Genomic DNA, 22,626 nt, shown 5'->3' on the forward strand with positions numbered 1-22,626 from the left:
AGGGGAGGGAGAATGGCTGCTTGAAGGATCACAGTAAGACATGCTCTGAGCCCACTGGACCCAAGGCAGCACCCCAGCAGATACAGACAGACCAAGGTAACCCCGTGCCTCGCTGACAGCTGTGCTAGAGGCTGGGTTTGAAAGCTGCACCAGGATCACATAGCTCTGGCCTCATCACTGGCTCAACCTCGCCAGCTGGAGCAGGAAAAGAGCACAAACTGAGCTGCCTGTGGGGCAGCAAGCAGGAATACCCTGAGGGTGGGCTCAGCCAGCCAAGAGCCATGGGGTAATGTGTGTATGGGGTTTCAGTGGTATGCTGCTGTTTGCAAACGTTCACTTGTGGCAGTGCAGCAGAATGGGGACCCTGTCACATTTGATCCCATCCCACCTGGTGGACAGGGTATCTCCCCCATCCATGTGCCCACCACTGGGATCTGTAATTTCTCTGCCACCTGAACTCTTTGCAGACCTTCCCTGAGAAGTGCAACAGAACAAACTATTGCTTTTCTTTTCCTGTTACTTGCAGCTAATCTGGACTCTGTCTCTCAGGCAAACTTCCAGAGTTAAGACTCATTGGAGTTTCATTTGATTTTACAACCACTCTCAATCTCCACTCTATGCTTCCCTTCCATGCTGCCTTCCCCTTTCCCCTCCTGAACAGCCCACCTCCCAAAACTCTTACCTCATCCCCTGCTAGCTATGGTGCATGTCAGACAGTACTTCAAGAGTTTTGTGCCCTTTCTCTATGCACAGTTCCTCCTGCACATCCATAGAGGTTCTGAATAGGATATTTTCCCCTCTGTTTGAAGGAGCCCTGACCCCTGATGAGAGGGACACAGAACTCCCCTTCATCAGGAGTCATTGGGTTGCTGCATGCTCAAGCACCGGAGGAATGAAGGACAAAAAGTTTGGTGTGTAGAGGCAGTTGGGAAATTCAAATTAGAATTCAAAACTATGAATTAGCCCTGTTGTCTCCAGAGCCCACCTGCTTTATAGAGCTCCCACCATATAAGAGCTCGTAACAAGATAAATAGGCCCCCAAAGATCCAGGTGACATCGAAAACTAATGCTCCAAGGAGATCCACAGATTAGAAATGGACTTTTGGCAGTGAAATTCTCATCAATATTTAGAGGAATACTGAGCCTGGTTCTCCACATATTGACAAGTGGGAAGACCAAAGGTATATGGAGAAACGAGGTGGGAGCTGAATGCAGAAAGACAGAATGTCTTCTGCTGGACAGGTATTATCCTTATCCCAGCTCAGCTCAAAGGCTGATGGCTACAAGACTTCATGAGGATAGCCACACATACCCAGTTTGTGGGGCAGGGTTTTGGGGCTGCATTTATTGCTGTTCCCAAGGTACTGCGAGATCAAGGTTGATAAGTGAGCAGGAATTGAGGGATCTTAGCAGAAATTTTTCTTAATATTGAGTCTCATTGGGAAAGACTAAACATCAGCTTGTTGGATGAAGTAAACTCCAAAACTAACTGTGGAATATTGCAGCCTGAAATAAGAAGGTGCCCTTTGGAAGTGTCGGCTCAAGCTCACAGGCCAGCAAAAGAAGGAATTAGAGATTGCTAGTGGATCTTTGTCACCTTATATTATCTTCTGAGACACAAAAACCTGAGTTAGTTCAGTTTTGGGTCCCAGGTGTCAAGCCTCAGTTTCCTTTGGATTTAACTTAATCACCCATAGAGCTGAGTGCCTGTTGTGATGGTTGGTCTCAGACAAACATGTTGTCTATGCTGCCATGTGCATCAACTCCAGAAGGATAGAAATAGCAGAAGCACAGGTATCCAATTATCACAGGTATGTCATGATGCTTTTCAAAACCCCCCATCCTGCTTTAAAGCAATGTAAAAATGTAAAGGGGGGGTACAGAAAATCAAGCCTTTCATTTGTTTTTGCTAAGTCTGCTGAAGCTGGCACTGATTGTAAATTTCAGCACAGGAAGTAAATTTAAATAAAAAAAATAAATTACTTTTTCCTAAAGGAATAAAAGGCATTTTATTAACTTTGAAAGTAAGAAAACTCCTTCCTTTTCTGCTTAAACATTTCCCAAAACTCAACATGTAAGAACATAGCATTTGCATTCTGTTTCACTTTTTTTTTAACCCAGCTAAAGCTCTCCAAATGCTAGCCTGGGGGGACAATTCTGTCTGGCCCCAGAAAGATATTCCACCATTATATGACCTTTTAAAATATATCTGCTATGCAGATCCCAAATAAATTGCTGTAACAGAGTCTAGCCCCAGGTTGTCGAGAAATTGTCAAGAAGTCCTGCTTTAGACAAACTTAAAAAACTCTATGAAGAAAAATGTCACCATGTTTTTTTCCATAGGAATAGAAAAAACTTCATTTTTTGCTTTCGCCTCACTGTTGATCTACCTGTAAGCAGCTGGCCCAAACTGAATGAGTCAGTAGAGCAGCATGTCAAAATAGAATTTTGGAGGGCCACAATGATTATCGGGGGCTGAAGCACCTCTCCTATGGAGAGAGTTGGGATTGGTCAGCCTGGAGAATAGAAGACACTGGGAAAACTTTATTGCACCTTCCAGTATCTAAAGGAGATACAAGAGAGCTGGAGATGGATTTTGAAAAGAATATTTAGTGATAGAACAAGGAGGAATGGCTTTAAAATGAAAGAGGAGAGATTTAGCTTAGATATTGGGAAGAGATTCTTAGCTATGAGGATGGTGAGGCACTGGCATAGGTTGGTTGCCCAGGGAAACTGTGGCTGCCCCACCCCTGGAAGTGTTCAAGGGCAGGCTGGGTGGGACTTTGAGCAACCTGGTGTAGTGGAAGGTGTCTTGCCCACAGCAGGGGGGTTGGAATGAGATGATCTTTAAGGTCCCTTCCAACCCAAACCATTCTATTATTCTGTCATGCTATGATTTTATTCCTTATTATTTGGCTCTGAATTCTCCCCTGCATTTCAAGTACAAATTTATCTCCTTTGGTGACTACTGGCAGGATGGGCAATTGTGGGCATATTAGAAAGAAGGTGAGATCAGCCACAAGCCTTTCTCCTGGTTTCAGGAGTCCATGACCCTGCAGAGAACCACTAGAACCTGCATGTGCTAAAGAAACCATACCTGGTCAGGAAGCCTTTGACTTTCCCAATTCAGAGGCAAACAGCAAACATCAGTATCATATATAAAACACCAGTATAATGTATAAAAAAACACTGATATCATATATAAAATGTGAAAGTGCTTAAAATATGTCTGTGCTTTTCCATAGTGGGACTGCCTGCTGTAGTGTGTAAGATTGCCTGAGAAACCACCCTGACTTCTCACTGAAAAAAAAGTCATTTAAACTGGAAGGCTTCTTTGCCTTTGACTTTTCTTCTACTGCACAAATCCAGGCTAGACCCAAATCCTTCACTTTCTCTTACAATTTTTCCAACCTCTGGCTTTTATTTTCCCTCCACCCCTACCCTGATGCAGCTGTAACATGGCCAAGTGCAGACCACCCTTCTCTTTTCCATTCAGCAACACCCTGTCTATCTCCATGGTCTGAGCCTCCATCACACCAACCATATCAGCATCTCCTTGGGTCTCTCCTCAGGCTCTGCCTTGTCCACATTCTTGTATTCAGAATTACTGATTTCACCTTCACAGCTCTTCGATGTTCTGCCCTTCTCTCGCCACTCTCACTAGCCCTTCACTCAATACCCAGCTGGTACATGCACCTCTTTTGCAGCCAACATATTTCTCCTACTGAGCCATGCTGTCTATTCCCACTGAAATAGCAGTGCCACAGCAGATATCATTGTCTCACTCAGGGAAAAATTACACTGAGTCGGATATTCCTTGAAGACAGTGACTCCCATTCTCACAGTAGGCTGGTCCAGGAAGTCTTGCATGGAGGTACAGTGTGCACACAGCCTGAATGTCAACATCTGCAGGACCCCAGAGCTTGTCTCTGCACAAGGCAGAGATTGCACTGGGTCTCCCACCTTCCCACTACACACATGTAGGTTGTTCTGTGTGTAGGTATGCTAAATGTCAGAGGATGTGAAAAACATCTTTGTGCTGGTCTCAGTGGTTCTGGTGATAATTTTCCTCTCAGTTATGCAGATAGTTTAAATGTGAGTAGTTTGTGTACAAGGATTAAAGAAAACTCCAGTAAAAAATGACACTATTAAGGCTGCTAAGACAAGAAAGCAATCTGAGAAGAGCTATCCTTCACCATGCCCACACATGGTTAACTCTACCTCTAAGTTAACCATGTTAGGGTGATGCAACAATACAGCCTGGGATCACTTACTGTTGTCCCATAAGACACATTTTAAGAAAGTATTTCAAGACATTAAATTAGTGAAATACAGAGACAGACATCTTCTAGAAAAATTTCTTAACAGAGAAGAGAGAGAAAAAGATAGGTTTGGGAAATATTAATTAGAAAGGCATGACAGAAATTAGAAAAACGAGAACATGGATGGAGCAGAAGAGGTCAAATGGTTATCCCAAAGTGTCAAATAAGATGTAGATAAATTAAAGCTGGAGGAATTGCTTTACCGGAACACTTGGAAATTCATTCCTCAAGTCACCTCTTTCAGAAAGCAATAAGCACCTGGATCTGCCAGCTTTTTGCACACCATTGAACAGTAGACACCGACAGGCCAGTTCTGCTCCATGTTCCCCACATGTCTCCTTGGCATGCGCCTGTTTCCTATACCCAGTGGTGTGGCAGCTTCAGCTTTTCTCCATGGGCCAATGACTCCAGAAGGATGTCAACAACCTGCCTTATGCCCAGAGAGACACTGTGTTTTCCCTCCACTCAGCTCAACATGCTCTGACACCCCAGGTGTAAGCAACCACAACCGCCAGATGTTTTCCTCCTTTTCTGTGCACTCCAGACGCACTTTCCCATCAGCAGAAGGGATGTCCCACCCCTTTTTGAAATGTCCCACAATAAACAAAGCAAGGAGCATTCTAGATTTGACTACAAAATACAAGGGCTTCTTAGGACCATAGATTTACACATCGTAAAGGAAATATCTTGTTTGACTCCTCTTACAACATGAACATCTAGTTTCATTCCAAATTTCTGCAGGCTCTGCAGGAAAGTTGAAAGTTACTAATGGGCCACCTCATTTGGAAAAGCATCCAATCTTCTCTGAAGATGCCAAAATAGAGAAAATAACATCACTTGATGAGAGTCATAACAGTTAATTAAGTTTGCTGTTAAATATTTCTATTACCTACTAAACTCCTCCTAGCTTATGAAGAGAAACTGAAGAGACAAAGGAGAGAGATTAAAAGTGAGAAAAGCAGTGAGAAATGAGAACTGAACACAGGAGGGGGCAAGGCTCAGGAGAAGGGCTGAGGGATGGGTAGAGCTTGTATCATGTTATTAAAAACATGCTGTGGCAGTTAAATGCTGCAGTGTGGTGGTAAAAAGGTGGAGTGGGAGATGCAAGGCAGCAGGCAGGTCATGATGATCTACAGGGTTTCAATCTGGAAGCTGAAACAAAAAGAAGAAAGACGCATCAAGAGACTAGGACACTGACAAAGCTATGCAGGGCCCTGGGACCAGGGGCATTGCATATTAGGTCTAAAGTGCATTGGCAGCACTCCATAAGACATAGGAGTGGAACAAGGGACCCAGAGGTACATTAGAAAAATATTGTTCAGCACCTGCTGACAATGTGCCTCCAATATGCCCTGCCAAATGTGGCACTTTCTCATTTAATAAAAAAATATTAAAAAAAAAAAAAAAAGCCAACATTTCTCCTTGGGTTCATCCAGAGAAATGAGCAGGTGCAAGAATAAGGTGTTGTAAGGGAAAGAAATTCCAGTTGCATGTTCCTACCCCATATAGGTGATCATGGGTCAACCTAGCAGTGTTGCTTGGGTTCCTCTTCTTGTAGCAGTACACTGACTCCTTTGCACAGCGTTTTAGGATGCATAGATGAAGAGAGTTATTTATCAGATCAGAGGTTTGTTTTTTTTTTTTCTGACCCTTCTTTTGGTAAACAGAAAATCTTACCAGATAGATGCATGATTACAAAGGACTTGAGAGAGAGGTATAGCTCTGTTTGCTGCTGTTACAAGTACTATGATGAAGTTTATTTTTTTACAGTTAAACTGATTTCAAATTTCCTCAGGAAAGTCTCTACCTGATTCTTTCTCCCTTTAGCTCATAGAATTAGGCTCTCTTCTTTACTTTTCATGATCTAGTGGCAATACATTTTGTTTCAGGTCCTTGGAAAATCTCAGATTGTCATTCTCATATAGGTACAGCCTGCAGATCAAAGCTCAGAATGCAATGGAAGAAGCCACTAATTTGAATGCCTGAGCCAAGACAATACCAAAACAATTTTCCAGGCACATTAAACATCCCAGACCCCTGGTATGTTTTGCTTCAGATCAGCACTAGTTTGTCGTGGTCCTCTCCATTCTGAAGGACCTGGCACAGGCAGACAGCCAAGGAGAAGATCATGAGGTGTCCAGCTCAGGGGAAACTGATCCAGGGGGAGGAGAGGACATTGTTGGTGTGCTTTGAGCTCCCAGAGGAAAGGAGGCACAAAAGTTTAATATTTGCTAGCTACTCTCTCTCTTATACTCCAAAGCAGCCAGGCTCTGAGACTTCAGGTCTGCAAAGTAAGGATGGAACTCCTTTCCAGCTGATAAGGGGAAGAGTTTTGTGAGTAAGAAAGAGAAGGAGCTGTTCATCAAGCTTACTGCACAGCACCTCCAAGCCATTGCAGTTGGTTGGGGGAGGCTTTAGGGGGAGGAGGAGGAGCGGGAGAAGTATTAGGGCTGTGAGCCACTATTCATTTACAAACTATAATTAATTTGATGTTTAGATTAATTTCTGATGCACTCTCAAAGGTGCACTGAAAGCATTTTTCCTTTATTATAATGTTGATTACTTATTGGGGAGATAAATCTAACTGTCAGTTATGCACTGACTTACCAAAACTTTCAGACCAAGCAAGCATGTATGCATAAGGAACAGCTGTTTGCAGTTCTCCAGTTAAAGGGACAGCTCTGTCTTTTCCCAATAACTCACATTAAAGAAAATCTATACATTGTACACAGGGACTTCTGCTTTCTTTTGTAGCTCAACAATTTATTAGACAAGGATATGTTAGCAGAATCTGTCTTCTGTTTATCTGACTGTCCATGTGTCTATCACTGTTCTATCCATCTCTTCCCACAAGTGATAAAGTCTATCCAGAATTTTTTTTAAGTTATGGATAGGTGCATACCTACTGATATGCACACTTACACAACAATTTTAGATGTTCTTACTCCTGAGGTAATTAGATGTAGGAATTCATTACTGCAGGGTCATTGTGTCTAGCTCTTTAATGACCTTCAAAGGGGAAATGTTCACTATGTGGCTAATACAAATGACCAATGTCAAGAGTTAACACCAGAAGTAAGTAAAGAGAGGAAAGAAAGAAAAAAAAAACAGACCTTTCAAAATAGTTTAAAAGCTTAATGTTCTGAGCTTCAAATCAATGCATCAGCACGGGAGAAGAACCCGACTGGGTTCTTGTGTGCCTGCACAGAGTGGAATCTGCAGCCACCTCTTCTAAAAACTCTATGACATTAGATAGAGTAGATGAAATTGAATTGTGTACAGCTGGTCCTACACATGCTCCAAGGATATTATAGTTTCACATGCAAACACCCTCAGGTTTGGAAATGCCAGAGGAGGGAGTTTAGTGTTGCTTTCATTATGGTCACAAGCTTCTGTTCAGAAGTCATAATAATGACCCCTCCAGGGGGCAAGCCCATTTCTGAACTCAAAGTCATGGATTTGCAGAATGCAGAGTCAACACATCCTACTCTTGTGAAACTGCAGACCCACTATAGTATTTTATCTACATATTATATCTGATTTATTTTTTGTTTTCCCAAGATCTGTCTGACGCAGGTCAAATTCAAGCTGTAGAGGGGATGAGTCTCTATCGGTCTATCCAACCATCCAACCATGCTATGCATATATATCTATCTTCAACTTCTCTATAGCTATCTATCCATCCTTTCTTATCCACTACACAGGACTGTGCTTCAGTGTCTTGAAGTCTGTTGGCTAGATAGTCACTGAGCATCTTTTCAATAGATCCCTGTGCTTGGCCTCAGGTCTTCCTTCCACAAGATATTCAAACCCTGCTATGAATGTGAATTTATTATTATTTCCTCATCTCTTTTCTTAAGGCCCTTCCCAGCAGAGCACTTGAAAGATCCACAGAGCTAAGTAACAGCATTATGACAGTGCCCATGGTGTCTTCATTTCACCAAGGGGCTCACAAGGCAGAAAAAGATATCCAAGACCATTTGTTAATCTTGGATTCCTAATCTGAGATGCCACAAGCCTGGTCAGTCTGTTTGCTTGTTTTCTCTAAGTATTTAGCACAGTGCAGGGCATGCTGTGTTTATGTTTGCTTCAGATACAGGTACAGGCAGCAGCCCTTCTGCCAGTGAAACCTCAGGTCATGCACCAAGCACCAAGGAAAGAAGAACATACAGTACAGCTTTGTCTTCACTGGCAAACTAAAGAGGCCTCACATATCTGCTCAAATGCTATGCCATAATTACACATGTATTTTTAACTTTTTTTAAACACCATTGTCTTGACTTGGGCCATGACAACTCACGGCTGGACGTTGCTTGGGCATGACTAAGCAATGACTGTCTCTTGGCCACCTTCTTTTGAGAGAAAAGAGAGTTAAGTGATGCAGATTCAAACCACAGTATAGCACTGGCACTCAGAGCCTGCTCTATTTTGCTTAAGAGTAAAAAAACAGTTTAGGAGATCTCATTAAAGGAATTTTGTGATATATGATATACCCAGCATAAATGGGATGTCATGGCAGAAATAGGGAAAAATCCTAGTTTTCCAAGGCAGCATCTGGTTGTACAACTACAAAACTATCCTTTCCCTGCCTTATTTACTGTCTACATTCCAACACTTGCAATAATGAGTCTGATACATTGCCATTTTCTCACCCTGTTATGTTATTCATTCTCGACAGTAATTAAAACAAGGATGCCATGAAAGAGAAAAATACAGAAATGTGTGGTTAGAAGCAATGCCTTTATGCATACACAAAACAATACAGAATTAAAATTTTATAGGTAACATAATTTCATGCATTTCTAACTCGAGTGCTTCATTTTGCAACCTTATCATTGTTTAAATGTATGGGTGCATGTGATATCTTCCGTTTTCAAGTAAGTAAACCAAAATCAAAAAGATCTCCAGACAAGATTAGTATCTTCAAATAATATACATTGACATATTCAAAGACTGTCAGCAAGGTAACAGCTTGCAGATCCCCATAAAAACAGGTATCATTTTCTTAACCATTTCTGGTATCATCTTTCTCAAATCCCCCCCAAAAATTCAGTATCAGCTCCTCTCTCTCCACAGTGTTGATCTGTCATATCACATATGTACAAATATGTGCACCATGTATATACTAGATATATATTTCTGCAATAACAAACTGCAGATACAAGTTATTAAAATCAACAAAAATTGCTGAACAAGTGGTTTGAATCTGGGCAACCTGCTCCAATGTTTGCTGGCCTTCAAGCTGAAAAGCTTCTCCTTGTATTCAGTCTGAACCCCAGTTGTTTTCATTTATATCCCATCTCTCATTCTACCACTGTGCATGACTATGAATCCTAGAATGTCTCAAGTTAGAAGGGACCCGTAAGGACCATACCACTTTCACCAATTTAACTTCAGCGCCCCTGATATTTAGCCAAGCATCTTTACTGTTCTAAAAGGGAGGAGGTGCATCTAACATCTAAGAGGGGTTGCTGTCTTTGGCGACTTCATAGGCAACAGATTTTTCCCGTTTTGACAACATGACCTACAAATTTGATTGTGTTCTGACCATGTAAAGGTGAAATTAGATGACTTTTCTAAAGACAGGTCTCTACCGACCCTTTAAAATCATTCCCTAGAAGGATTTCCAGAAATTGTAAAGCCTAGTCATTGTGTCTCTTCTGACATGGCTGAACAGATGCCAGAAGGATTATTGTGTTACTGGGCTTTTAAAAATATTTATAAGAGAATTTTTGCTGCTGGATTTTTTAATTCAGTGCAAGAGCGACTTCTTTTTTTAGGGGTGACTCATATTTTTCCTCATCTCTTCAAACTAAGATTCCTGTCCTGATTATCAATAAACATCATGCCTTTCTCAGGTCTTCAATTTGTCTATTCAGAGGCATTTTCATAAACATATTTTCAAGCAATAATTCTCTCCTCCTATTTCACTAATTAATACACAAGCTTATTTTCCCATCTCCTAACCAAGGGTGAATCAAGAGCTCAGACAGATCATTGGGCAGGGGCCCCAGAGGACAGAACTAGATCAAGATTTAGTCAATCTGTGATATGATTCAGGTCCCTCAGACTGAATGTAACTCTTCTGAGGAACTGCAGGTGGGTTTTCACTGAGATCTCTAGGATTCAGGATACTCTTTTGAAGACCATTAATGGTGGATGCTCTTTTGGCAAACCACAGGAATCTATCAGCAGCTATACTATAATATGATGGTGTTTCATTCCCATTGATGTTGTTGAAAAAAGAAGCCAGATGATCGTTTCCTTGTCCATTGTGGGTAGTTGAAAACATGGAGGTCTTACATTAACACTGAAAGGACCACAGATATTACAGCTAGTTGGATCTAGAAGAGATATTATCTTCCAGTTTAAAACATAGCTGTACAACTCTTTCCCTTCCCCTCTTGCTACCCAGCATAGGTCAGTGCCAGTTCACAATATTAAGAGATGTTTTTCTTTCCTTTCCCTTCCCAGTGACTCACTGCATACGAGGAGGTTTTTTTTCCTTTGAGTTCACTTTTAGTTCTGTTAGCTGGTTTTCACACAGTCGCCTCCACAGAAAGTAAAATATTGGTTTGAAAATTGTGGCCAAAAACTGTTCATCATCACTTCTGTCTTCTGAACAGAAACTTCCAGACTGTCCCACCAGAGAAGTTTCAGGTCTTTTTATCGGGTTGCCCCGAACGACCCATAATGAGGTATCAGGTGTTAACAACATGGAGGGAAGAGGTGGTTAGTTGTCCATCTAAGTAATGGTCAGCAAGAGCAAGATGGGGAGATTCTGTGCATTGATGCATCAAGAATGGATTTATTTCAGGGAGTTTCTGGGACATGAGAGAACTTACAAAAATAGTCACTAGTACAGTTCACAGTATACCTTCTTGGTAGGATTTACTGGTTTGTTTGGGTGTTTTGAGGTTTGGGTTTTTTTCTTTGATGAGTCCAGGAAGGAATTTTCTTCACTGCAACAAAATATTTTCAAAAAAAAAGGTCACCTTTTATGACACTTGTCTCTTATAGACCAAGAAGGATGACTGGTGATTTCAGTAGCTGCAGTATTCATACATGACTTCTGTATCAAAAGTCACAAATTAGGTAGGATCCAAGAGAGAACCTGGGAGAAAAGGAATTAGATTAAGATGAGAAATAGATTGTGACATGGCTGGTCGGAGCTTCAGTAATTATTTTCACTTGTTTATATTGGAAACTCCAACAAAACAAATGTAAAAATAGCATTTAATGTGTAAAACCTACATTAAACTAATTCTTTGTCTCTGATTTTCCATTGGAGAAGAACATCTCCTCAAAAGTTCACCTGCTTTTTCCAAACACGTACTTTCCCCATAAATGTTGTATTGACACATCATACCATCAAATGTTTACAAGAAGACTCAGAAAGCAAGTCAAGAAGAGTTCCATTCATTTCTGAAAGTAGTTAGGAAATTGCTTCAGTTACTCATCATTCAAAAAGGAAACAAATACTATTTACTCATCTATGGGTAATTCGTCACTGGCTACTTTGTTCCTTGTGAGAAAAATAATCATCATCACCTGGGCTGGAACATTATATTTCTTACAGAAGAACCACAAAGGTTTTTGTCCACAGCAGACATGTGTGTGTATTGGTCCAGTATTTGATTAATGGGGACTCCAAAGAACGGCTGAAGTCTGAATCCTTCACTTCTTCCATCAATTTGTTGGATAACTTCAACTTCTACTTATAAGAATGGGTAGACCACAGTCCATAGCATCAGACAAGCAATTGTTCATCCTTTAGACAAGTTCTGTTTACAGGAAAAAGAGTTTTTAATGTTAGCTCCATTCTTATGATGAGATCTGTTGCGGTTTTCTATATCAGATTTTTACTTCTTTTCATCTTTTTGGAAAAAGTTGATCCTGATCATGTGCCCAGATGTATGCATGAGCCAAAACCAACACCAAATCATAGAATTATTTAGGTTGGACCTTAAAGATCATCTCATTCCAATCCCCCTGCCATGGGCAAGGACACCTTCCACTAGACCTTATCACCCTTACAGTAAAGAATTTCTTTCATATATCTGATCTGAATTTCCCCTCTTTCAGTTTGAACCTTAATCTGATCTGACCATGCAGTACTTTAAATTGTCAAAATTCTAATCTAATCTTGAATCCTAACCTTGTGTTTTAAATGTGAGTCATGACAGTAATTTTGCTATGAAAAATAACCTAACACCATATAGATTGCGAAAATGAAGACTCATAGGAAGAAAAGTCCTTCTTGGTCTTAAGGATCATATTCAGGGTCAGCATCTGTAGCACTCTACTTTCTTCAGAGAAGATACTGCTTCTCTCTACCTCTCCAGACAGAGGTACTCTCTGCAGAGCATTCAGCAGACAATGAACAAAAACAGAGACCAACTTCCCCGCACACTCCAGCTCACACTGACTCGATGTATGGAGGTAGTTTCATACACAGGAAGATGGGAAGGTGACATAAAGAAAATTCTTGTGTATTTCAAGCTACCTTCTGCATTGGGTGTTGTGACCTTTAGAGAAAGTTAATCATGCCATCTACTTTCACTCTTCATTTAATCTCCCCTTCCCATCTGTTCAGTTTCTCTCAGCTGGAAGCAAGATGAAGAACGAGTACCAGTCAGCTGTCTCAGTGGTCTGCAGCCCACACTTTGGGGCCATTTATTATAAGGCATTAACATCAATTGTCACCTCTATCATGACTGTTACCTCAATCCATGCCAGATTAGTAGGTAAGAACTGATTTTCTAAATATCTGAAATGCAAAATGAACAACAGACAGACAGACAGATATGCAGTATCAGAAGGGACTGTTCTCATCCTTCGGACTGAACTCTGAAATAACATATGCCAGATTCCTCAGCTCATGTGACAGGGTAAAACCTTCTGCTTGAGTCATAGCATTCTTTTTAGAAAATCTCTCAATCAATATTTCATGTGATAGGTGCTCTACCCTACTGCTAAACAAGATGTTTCCAAAATAGTTCATTACCTTCACTATTTAAAAAAGGCAGACGCATTGTCTTATTTCCACTTCAGATTTGTCAAATGTCTGCTTCCATCTAGAAGAAATCATCAAGCTCTTCTTTTTTTTACCTATTCTAAACCCCCCATATGTTTTATTAGGTATTATTTATAGCCTATGGTCAGAAGACTTTAACCTTCTCTTCAATAAACTATGGCCACTCCCATTACTCTTTCAGACCTAGAATTATTCTTCTAGTCCAGAATAATTATTAAAACTTATTTGTTTAGTAGAGAAATCACTAGAACAGAAAATGCAGAATTCCAGTAAAAACCTTTCCTGAGCCATGCTGAGAGGTAACATTACCTTGTCCTGGGACTTTGAGTATTTCAGCACAATCCTGAGAGCTCATGAATTTGGCTGTTATCACAACACTCATCTTCTCTTGAGAAGCACTGTTTTCTAATGAAGATTTCCTCTTTTTATGAGTGACCCACTTGCTTTTTCCTGTGGATACTTAATTTTGCATTTGGTTGGATTAAAATGGAACTCTCTACCTGAGTCCAGCCCATGCAGTGACCCACGTCAACATGACTTACCTCTGTCATTATTTCACTGTTTTTATATGATAGGCCAATTTTACCAGTAATTACTTCAAATGTCTTCCAGGTAATATTAGAGAAACTGAATAGCACAGAGATTTCAGCACACTGGTGAAGGAACCTACTAGAATCTCTGCAATTTTGTTTACCATAATTCACGATTTTTTTAGTGTTCTCATTTCTGGGCTAATTTCACTTTTTGTAAAGAAGGAGTCTCTCAAATTCTCCAGTAAAGTTTAAGTACACTCTATGATAACTTACTTTATTCACTAAACTTGCAGTTTCATGCAATCAGTTTCATTTGACAGATGCTATTTTCCATGAAACCATGATGATTGGTACTAATTGTATATCTTTAAATTCTTTGTCATATTATCTCATATCAAAGTTCTGATAATTTTTCTCAGACTTATGAAAATTTAACTAAGTTTACCAGGTCATCTAGTTTACATACTTAAAAATTAATATCAGAATTTTTTTCCTGGAACACTTTGAAGGTTTTCTAATATTCCATAAATTTCTAAAATGAACATTAGTGGTTCAGCAAATTTCTGAGCCAATTCTTCGAATATTCTGAGTTTTCAATTATCTCATCCTGCAGATGTGAAATATTTTACAGTAGTTGTTTAGCGTAGTCGTCAGTTACTGACTGTTCATACATTAAAAAAATAAATGGATGGATGGATAGGATGGATAACTGGATAGACAGATCCCTCTTGGACATGATTAAACATCAGGGGAAGGTTAAATATTCCAAAAAGTCATCCAACCCTATTAGACACCGGAAAACAGCTGAAGTGCTATGCCCTTGATCTGCAGACGTACTCCTTTATTGAGTATTCCAGTACCCATAAATCACCTTACAATACAATACCTTCCAATGCACATATACATTATAGAGCTACTTACATACAGATTGTATCCTGAAATTCTCTACAGCACTAAAAAACTGCAAGACAGCAGCTAGTACATTGTGTAAAGAACACAGCAAGGTAAAGACCTTGCAAGGCAATTAAAGCAAAACCTCCATTCTCTGATAAGACTAATAAACACAGAGAAAAGCAAACTGAGCAGTTGTAAGGCTGAAATGGACCGAAGTAGCAGGGAAGTTCTGAGGAGCAGGTGGCCAGGTCCTGATGGGGGAGAAGGACAGGAGCTCCTCCCCAGCATCATTCTCACAGAAACACTGCTCTGGTGTGAGCACCTTATTGCTGCCTTCACAGCCAAAAATGCCTCCCTGCTGTTCCTAGATCTCACCCATCACTGATCAGTAACAAAAGCAAGGAAGCCATGCACTAAAAGGACAGCTATATTAATAATCAATTATATCAATAATTCCTCACTCAAATGCTTGAGGGAAGGACAGGAGAGCAAGGACTTTGATCTAATCAATTGTCAGTGCTTTCTGTAGCTTCTTCCATTTTAGTATGCTCTCAGACACATGGTGTGCCTCATGAGGCTGTCCTGTGTAGGGCTGGGAGCTGGGCTCAGTGATCCTTGTGGGTCCCTTTCAGCTCAGGGTATTCTATGATTTTATGGCTCTAGTCTGGCCAAGGTTTCTTCTTATAGCCTGGGTAGAAGCATTTTGGACACAAGGGAAGCAAGAGACATGGACTTCTCCAGTGCTAGTGCCCAGGCCACTTGCATGGCATTTCTTCTCTTTCACTGTATCAGAATATGCCTTCCACAGACTGAGCAGCAGATTCTTGCTCTTCTGTTATTCTTATTTCCCTCCAGTAAAAAAATATGGGTTGAATGTCAAGAGGAAAACATTCAGAAGAACGAAATTCTCTCCTTAGCTAATGACTTTTGTAACTGAATAAACAAGAAATACCAAGAAAGATCTTTCATGGCAGTCAGACAAATACTCTGACAGCCAGAACCAGAACAAACAAAAAAACTCCCTATATCTGGCCTAAAAAAGCTAGTAAGCACTACTTGTCTCTGTTGCAATCTCTCACAAACTGCATCTCTGAGATGGTAGAAAGTATCTGAAACATAGATTAAAACACTCTTCTTATCTTTAAAACAAGTTAAACATTTGGGTTTTTGAGGTCCTTCTTCACCTTTCCATTGCCTGAAGGCAGCCTAGTTACATGAATGGACCTGCTGTAGGACCATCTGCCCTGAGTTCAGGGGTTTGGATTAAAAGCTTGCATCTGCACCTCATTCGTGGTCATGACTCCTGATTTAGGGGATGCTCAGCATAGTTACCAAGCATTGAGCTCCATCCAGAGGAAAGCTTCAACTGAAGAGAGACAATATATTATTCCAGCCTGGTAACAGATCATCAAAAGGCTGTTTTGCACATTAACCACTAATTCTTCTTGCTGGATGCAAAGAGAAACAGAAAACTCAGAAAAACCAATTAAGGATCCACAGGAACATAACGATGGGCTCATTCAGGACTGCACTTAGTGCACAAAATAATTAATGGACATGCAAAGACAATACTCACTGTGAACTAAAAGGTTACAATTCCAAAATAGTCTTCAAATGTACTCTGAGGTAGACTGTGCATTCCCTCCTTTATCATCCCAGATGATTAAAACAGAAAAACAGCCCTTAAGTAATATCTTACATAAGGCCATTGGTGATCATGCTGATGTCATGAGAAAGGCATAAAGCTCCCTCTGCAAGCTTCACCAACAGAACTTCCTATGGAGGAAAGGGGGACAAAATAAAACAATTTGAAGATGCTACCCCAGTTTATGTCTGCTAATAGTTTATATAGTCCTGCAGGAAAAGAGCAGGCCAGGAGAAGTCATGCACTTCAACATCACTACCTTCCTGGAAGAAGTTGTGCAGAATCAGAAAGTTTAGATGCCCTCAGTTGCCATCCTAGCAGCTTTCTCCCTCCTTTTCTGCTTTGATAAATCATTTATTAGGACAGCGTTTTTAAATAATCCCTGGGGCTGGGGGAGGGGTTAGGGGGGACAAGGAAAAAAAGAAAAAACACCAACATCCCCCCCATAAAATAGATTTATCACAAAACGCTGTCCTCCTACCAACCATCTTCAGATCAGAACATATATTTCTCTGATTATTAATTAACTGACGCACAGAAAGAGCTTCAAGCTTTTTAACCTCCCCCTTTCTTTTTTGTCCTTCAAGAGTGTAGATGACAATGCAGGGGTGGTGTTAAAAACACAGATAGCATGTGCAGTACTACCATTATGCTTTGAGCCCATGGGCTCAAACATTAAAGCCATTTAGGAAACAAGTATTTAAGTTGTTCTCCCAGTACACACATTCTGTTCCCAGTCATACATGTTTAAATCTCTCATAGCACCATTAACCCTGCGGACATGGATGAGAAGAAACCTAGATGCTTAACTGGCAATAGTGCCAATATAACAACAAAAAAAGTCAAATCTGCCAGTAAGTATTTGACCTGAGAAAAGAAAGGAATATGCCCATTATCTGCCTATCCCTTATAATTGTGCCATCTCAACTCTCAGAATAAGCCATCTTCTCTTTGGAGTTAGTTAATCTAAATACCTTCAACAATATGAAGCACAACTCCACATAAATAACAGAAAGCAGGAGAGTTGGATGGACCAGCAACTTCTGAGCGTATCAGGCCCCCTAAAAATTAAAACAGTGAAAAGAAGCTAGAGGAATTAGCTCTGTCTCTAGAATGTGCTCACAAGGAAAGTGCACAGTTATTAGCATTTGCCCTTCTTCTCTTTCACCAGGCCTCCCATCTCATCTCCTCTATCAGGAGGAGATTTTTATATTGCATCAGTGGATATCAGAACAACCAAGGAGAAAACTTCTGGTCCAAATCTGCAGGCAACTAATACCAAAATCAGAGTACGACTCCCAGCTTCATTATCTGGTCTAAATGAAATATAGTGAGCAAATGCACTTCTGATCTCTCTTATTAGTCCCATTTGTTAAAATGCGGCATTATTTACAGCTTTGCACAGAATGAGGAAATGGGTTAGAATTCCATTTCAAAAGCAAAGTGATGATAAAAACTAGTGTAGCTTTGTGAGCTTATCTCACAGCAAGGTTCTTGTAGAGGTATGATTATACCATCTCAGCACCAGGGCTTGTCATCCCACTAAGGTCTAGTCATGGCAAAAGTAAACAAATAGTCTGTCATACTGGGCCACATTTCTGGAGGGGGTTGCATACATTAGGAGTTTGATTAACATCACTTTGGGGAGTGCCTCACCCAAGGTCTAGGCAGTTAACAACATCTTACCTTGAGATATCACTCCTAGTTATGGAACCAGGTAAATCCTACAATAGAGGTACCTTGATTTAAGCTAAGGTGCCTGCCTTCATTGCAGCCAGCACTGGTCCCTGATACACAGCCAAGTGGGATTTGATTCATTTGAGCACAGCTAAGAGTACCCTGAAAAAAGAGAGAAATATTGTTCTACACTCCATTGACTAGATCTCCACTGATTATTGTAGGGTGTTCTGTTCACAAGTGGATGAACATGTAGGCACAATCAAGTCAGTAGGAGGGATGTTGAAACAGGAGTAGTTACAAGAGTAGAAATTAAAGTTCCCAGGCAAGATAGGTTCTCTAAAGACATGGTCTAAGCAATTATTCAGCTGCAGCCAACTCGGTTTTGGTATTTGATCACTACATATATATTAGTGCAGTAAACATACCTGGCACTTTCCCCTAGCACTGGGAACAGCTGGCACAAAATGGCCCACGCCCAAATTATTAAATTTTCTCACTTAGAGTATCATGACCACATCCAAGTTAACTTCTGAAAACAGCCTCTGTTCTGTGCTAATACTCAGGCTTTGTCTAGAAATTCTTTGGAGTTAAGCGCAAGTCAAAAAATTCAGCAGTACAGATTATTAGGTTCCCGTTTCTCTGAACTTCCTTGGCACAGTTTTAGTCTACTGATGCAGTTGATGTCTGTTGGTCATGAATATTAGCAATCCTAACATGATCTTAAAAAGAAATGGCTTTCACTACGTCCTATATTCAAAGATATGAGGTATGTAGACAACATATTTAAAGCTGGAGATCAACTAAAGCACTCTCAAGGGAATCTGAATGAATTGGGTGAAATCAGGAGGTGTTTAATTTATTCTTTCACTGAAATTGAATCATAGGACTTTGTTGACTAATAGATTATTCAACTAGTCAGATGTGAACTGGGAACATCACCAGGCACTTACTGGCTAATAAGTGATTGCAAGAGCACATCCACTGCTATTGAATAATACCCCAGCTCATTACTCTCCAGTTTTCTGCCTAGGAATTGATGATTGCTGTGAGGCTTGAGCAGTACTTTTTATGACATCTTCTGAGCTGCCGTGTTGGTACCCCCTCATCCAGGTGGTTGGCAGGAAAACTGCGTGGACAGCCAGTTACTTGGAGCTTTGGCTTCAAGAGGGGAGGACAAAGAGGGATATCTGTTTATTCCATGTACCTCCCTTGTAAAACCACATGTGCCATACTCAGTACACCTGAACTATCTCACTTGGAGTCTAAGACCTGTCATGAAGTTACATTATTAGCCAAAGGCACAGCTGGAATCCAGGAGTGAGAAGGTACCCTTCCATATGCAGCTCTGTCATTTTCAAAGGGAAGCCACCCTGTGAGACTTGTTTTCAAGGAGGAACTGGACCAGGGAGGAGGTGCTGCTGAATGCATTCACAGTACAGTCCAAGGCTGTAAGCCAGGCCTGGTGCTGTTGTCAGGAGCAGGTGTATACCTGGCAGCAAACACTCAGCATTAGCTTTTTGAGGGGCTCAGAGACTGTCTCTTCATTTCAGGCTGTCTGTTGAGAGACACCAGGTTCCTAGGACTGGTTTGTGCTGCCAGAGCCTTGCAGGGGTGGGTAAGCAGATGGCTTTGTCTGGAGTGCAGGCTGGTCCGGGCTAGTCTCACCCAGGGTTTGTGCTCAGAAATGTTGGCAGGGACGTTTCTGGCAAAGATAGCAGAGGCAATTCTTGTACAGCGTGATGACCCCCTGCCTCACTAATGTCTCAGACCCATGGTCACTCCAGCTACAGTCATACACAGAACGAACAAATTAGGCTTTTTTTTAGATCTAACATTAAAAAAAAAAAATCAACCCACACCAAAAACCCTTCCCGAGCTAAATTCATTAGATGCATTGCATCCTCTGTGTTTCTGACCTATCTTGACTTGTCAGATTGCCAGAGAACTAGTCTTCCATCGAGTCAAAGAATGTCATTTTAAGTGACCCATAGATACAACATTCAGTCACTGTAGTTTCTACTGCTGGATATGCTCTGTGGTTGATTGGATGATTTGCTGGTAAAGTAGGAAACTACTCAGGGAAACCATGTTAGGAAGGTACTAGTGTTCATCTCTCTCAACTGCAGAGTCAACATAAAGTCTGAAGAAATTGCCAGTTATTAAAGGTCTTTATATTGCTTAGCTGGCCAACAATCAAACTATTCATGCCAATGAATATCATAACGGAGAACTTATTAAATTCACATTTTACTTATATTGTCATAATAAGGAAGTAACAGTAGGTATATCAGATTCCCCTCATCGTTAAGATTGGAAGGCAAAGGAAAATTTATGCTGGCAAGTTAAGAAGGGTCTAGAGGTTTACCCCAATCATGATAGAGGGAAAGAGAGTAAGATAGAGTGCCTTGAGACCATGCGTTACATCTGCTGACTCCCAGCTCAAAGGTGACCCAAATTTTGTGTGTGCTGGTTCAGTGGCACCAACATTTGGATCCCTGTGCTTCACATAGTCTTGTGTTCAAACTAGCACTCAGACCAGGCACTGTGTCCTGGGACACTGATCTGTAACAACCCCTCCTATCCTTTGTCCCACATTGGCAACCATCCTCTCCTCACTCTCCTGACCACCCGCCCACCCTCCTACCTGCTCACTTCCCCCCTCTCAGAGCCCTCACCCCCCTCCCCATGTTCATTCTCAGTGGTCGTTGCATGTACGTGCCTTGGCACCCTTCAGCTCATTAAGCCCCCTGCCTTGCCTCATGTTTTGACAGGTTTTGTGAGTTTTGACAATCCTGCCAGTGCCCAAGCTGCTATCCAGGCCATGAATGGATTCCAGATTGGCATGAAGAGGCTGAAGGTGCAGCTGAAGAGGCCAAAGGATGCTAATCGTCCCTACTGAAGAGTTGTGGGAACCACTGGATACCAAGCACTAGCACAGGTAACTGCATGGGGAAAGGGGTGTCAGCTACAGTTGTAGCGTCTCTCTGTGTTGTAGACCCTCAGAAATATACAGTTCTGTGACTCTCTAACTTCTGCCTTTTTCACTCTGGCTAGAGCCACTCTGCACAGACACACACCCCCACATAAACTAGGGACTGTTTGTGTGTGTATGTCTGTAGAAAAAGAGGTGGAAGGATGCTTAACAAGGGATGAGCCAAGTTACTCACCCCAGCGGCATCCTGCATCTCTAGAAAGTGTTTCTGGTCACTAGAGGAGAGTCAGCAACTGTACTAATTCTCCTTGCTCAGCCAAAGAGAGCATTTTTAGTGCCTGAAGAAAATCTGCAGTTGAGAGGTGGGACTGGGCTGCGGTTTAATCCCAGGTGACTGGACTGGGACAGTGTCTGTCTCAATAGCTCTGTGTTGCAAACGTTTCAAAGCATTCTTCATTCTTCATGCGGTAAAGTCTGTATCCAATTTCATCTCAGCATAATAACTTGATGTAAATATGTCTCCCTAACAACCAAGTAACTCCTAATTTATTTCTTCCCAAACCCAAGAAATTAATAGAGGGATCCATGTTCACTTCTTCCTGAGTTGTTTTAAACTTCTGTGTGTAGATAAAACCCAACCAAAGCCAAGGAAGTTTAGCTCAAGCAAGGACCTAGGGTCTCAGTGTTAGACTTATGTACTGTGTGTTGCTGGAAAGAAGCCAGCTTGATGCTCCAAGGGAACTTATAATACATGTAAAAGCATCAAAAGTATCAGAAGCAGCAGGCTGGAATCCCAACCTATCACCAATAACAAAAATGGAGATATTTCCAAAAATGGAAATATTTTCCACCACTGGCTGGCTCTTCCATTAGATAATTCTTTGAGAAACAGAAATATTGACCCCTAATTATTTGTTTGCAGAGACAGGAAGTCTCCCTATTGTTAAAACAGTTCCACACCAGATAAACGCAGCAGCTAGGAAGGCCCTAAGCTGTAGCAAGCAATTTGTATTCCTGAATTAGTGATAAAGAGACGGGTTAGGTGACCTTTCCATGCCATTTTAGCTGTAATGTCTAAGATTCCGTGATTTTGATTCAGGCCCTTTTTGACTCATCTAAGACAGGCAGGAAATCCCTATCTTCAACTTTCCCAAAGAAAAATGGAGTGGTTTAATTTTTCACTGGTATCTCTAATATCTTTGAAAAATGTATTTTTCCAGTCTTCAGAGCAGTACCCTGTTCCCAGGGAATTAAGGAATGGGATCAAAATGTTTTTGAAAGAGGTGCTGCACTGAAGACAATGTAAAAGAGATTAAGAAACCTTCCAATAAACATATCAGGTGCATGTGCAAGAAACAGGTCCGTAGTTTAGACTCTCCTTTATATGTGACCATATGAAAATAACTGTCAATGAATTTTCCCTCTTCGAATACCTCTTTTCTTTTCCTTGCTTATGAAAAGGCCTCTTGGAAGCTTGAAACCAAAATATGTTTCCATATCCAAACGCTTTTTGCTTCATCACACTGGCTTTGTACTGCAGGCTTTGCTGGGGGAGAGCGGGAGATGCATGCATGCGATTTTGT

The 22,626-nt window shown here is 41.1% G+C and overlaps 1 protein-coding gene across 17 annotated transcripts in view; it reads left to right on the forward strand.

The window, feature by feature from the left end:
• The window catches only part of CELF4 (CUGBP Elav-like family member 4), a 701,622-nt gene that overhangs the window by 655,847 nt on the left and 23,149 nt on the right, over nt 1-22,626 (forward strand). For all 17 annotated transcript variants that reach the window (XM_018078794.2, XM_018078786.2, XM_018078787.2 and 14 more), the window contains one exon: nt 20,883-21,049. In XM_018078794.2, the coding sequence (XP_017934283.1) occupies nt 20,883-21,010 (128 nt within the window). In that variant the 3' untranslated portion in view covers nt 21,011-21,049. The remainder of the gene's footprint in view (nt 1-20,882; nt 21,050-22,626) is intronic.

This window comes from Manacus vitellinus, unplaced genomic scaffold (genome assembly GCF_001715985.3).
Source record: "Manacus vitellinus isolate BGI_N305 unplaced genomic scaffold, ASM171598v3 scaffold_42_pilon, whole genome shotgun sequence".
NCBI classification, from domain to species: domain Eukaryota; kingdom Metazoa; phylum Chordata; class Aves; order Passeriformes; family Pipridae; genus Manacus; species Manacus vitellinus.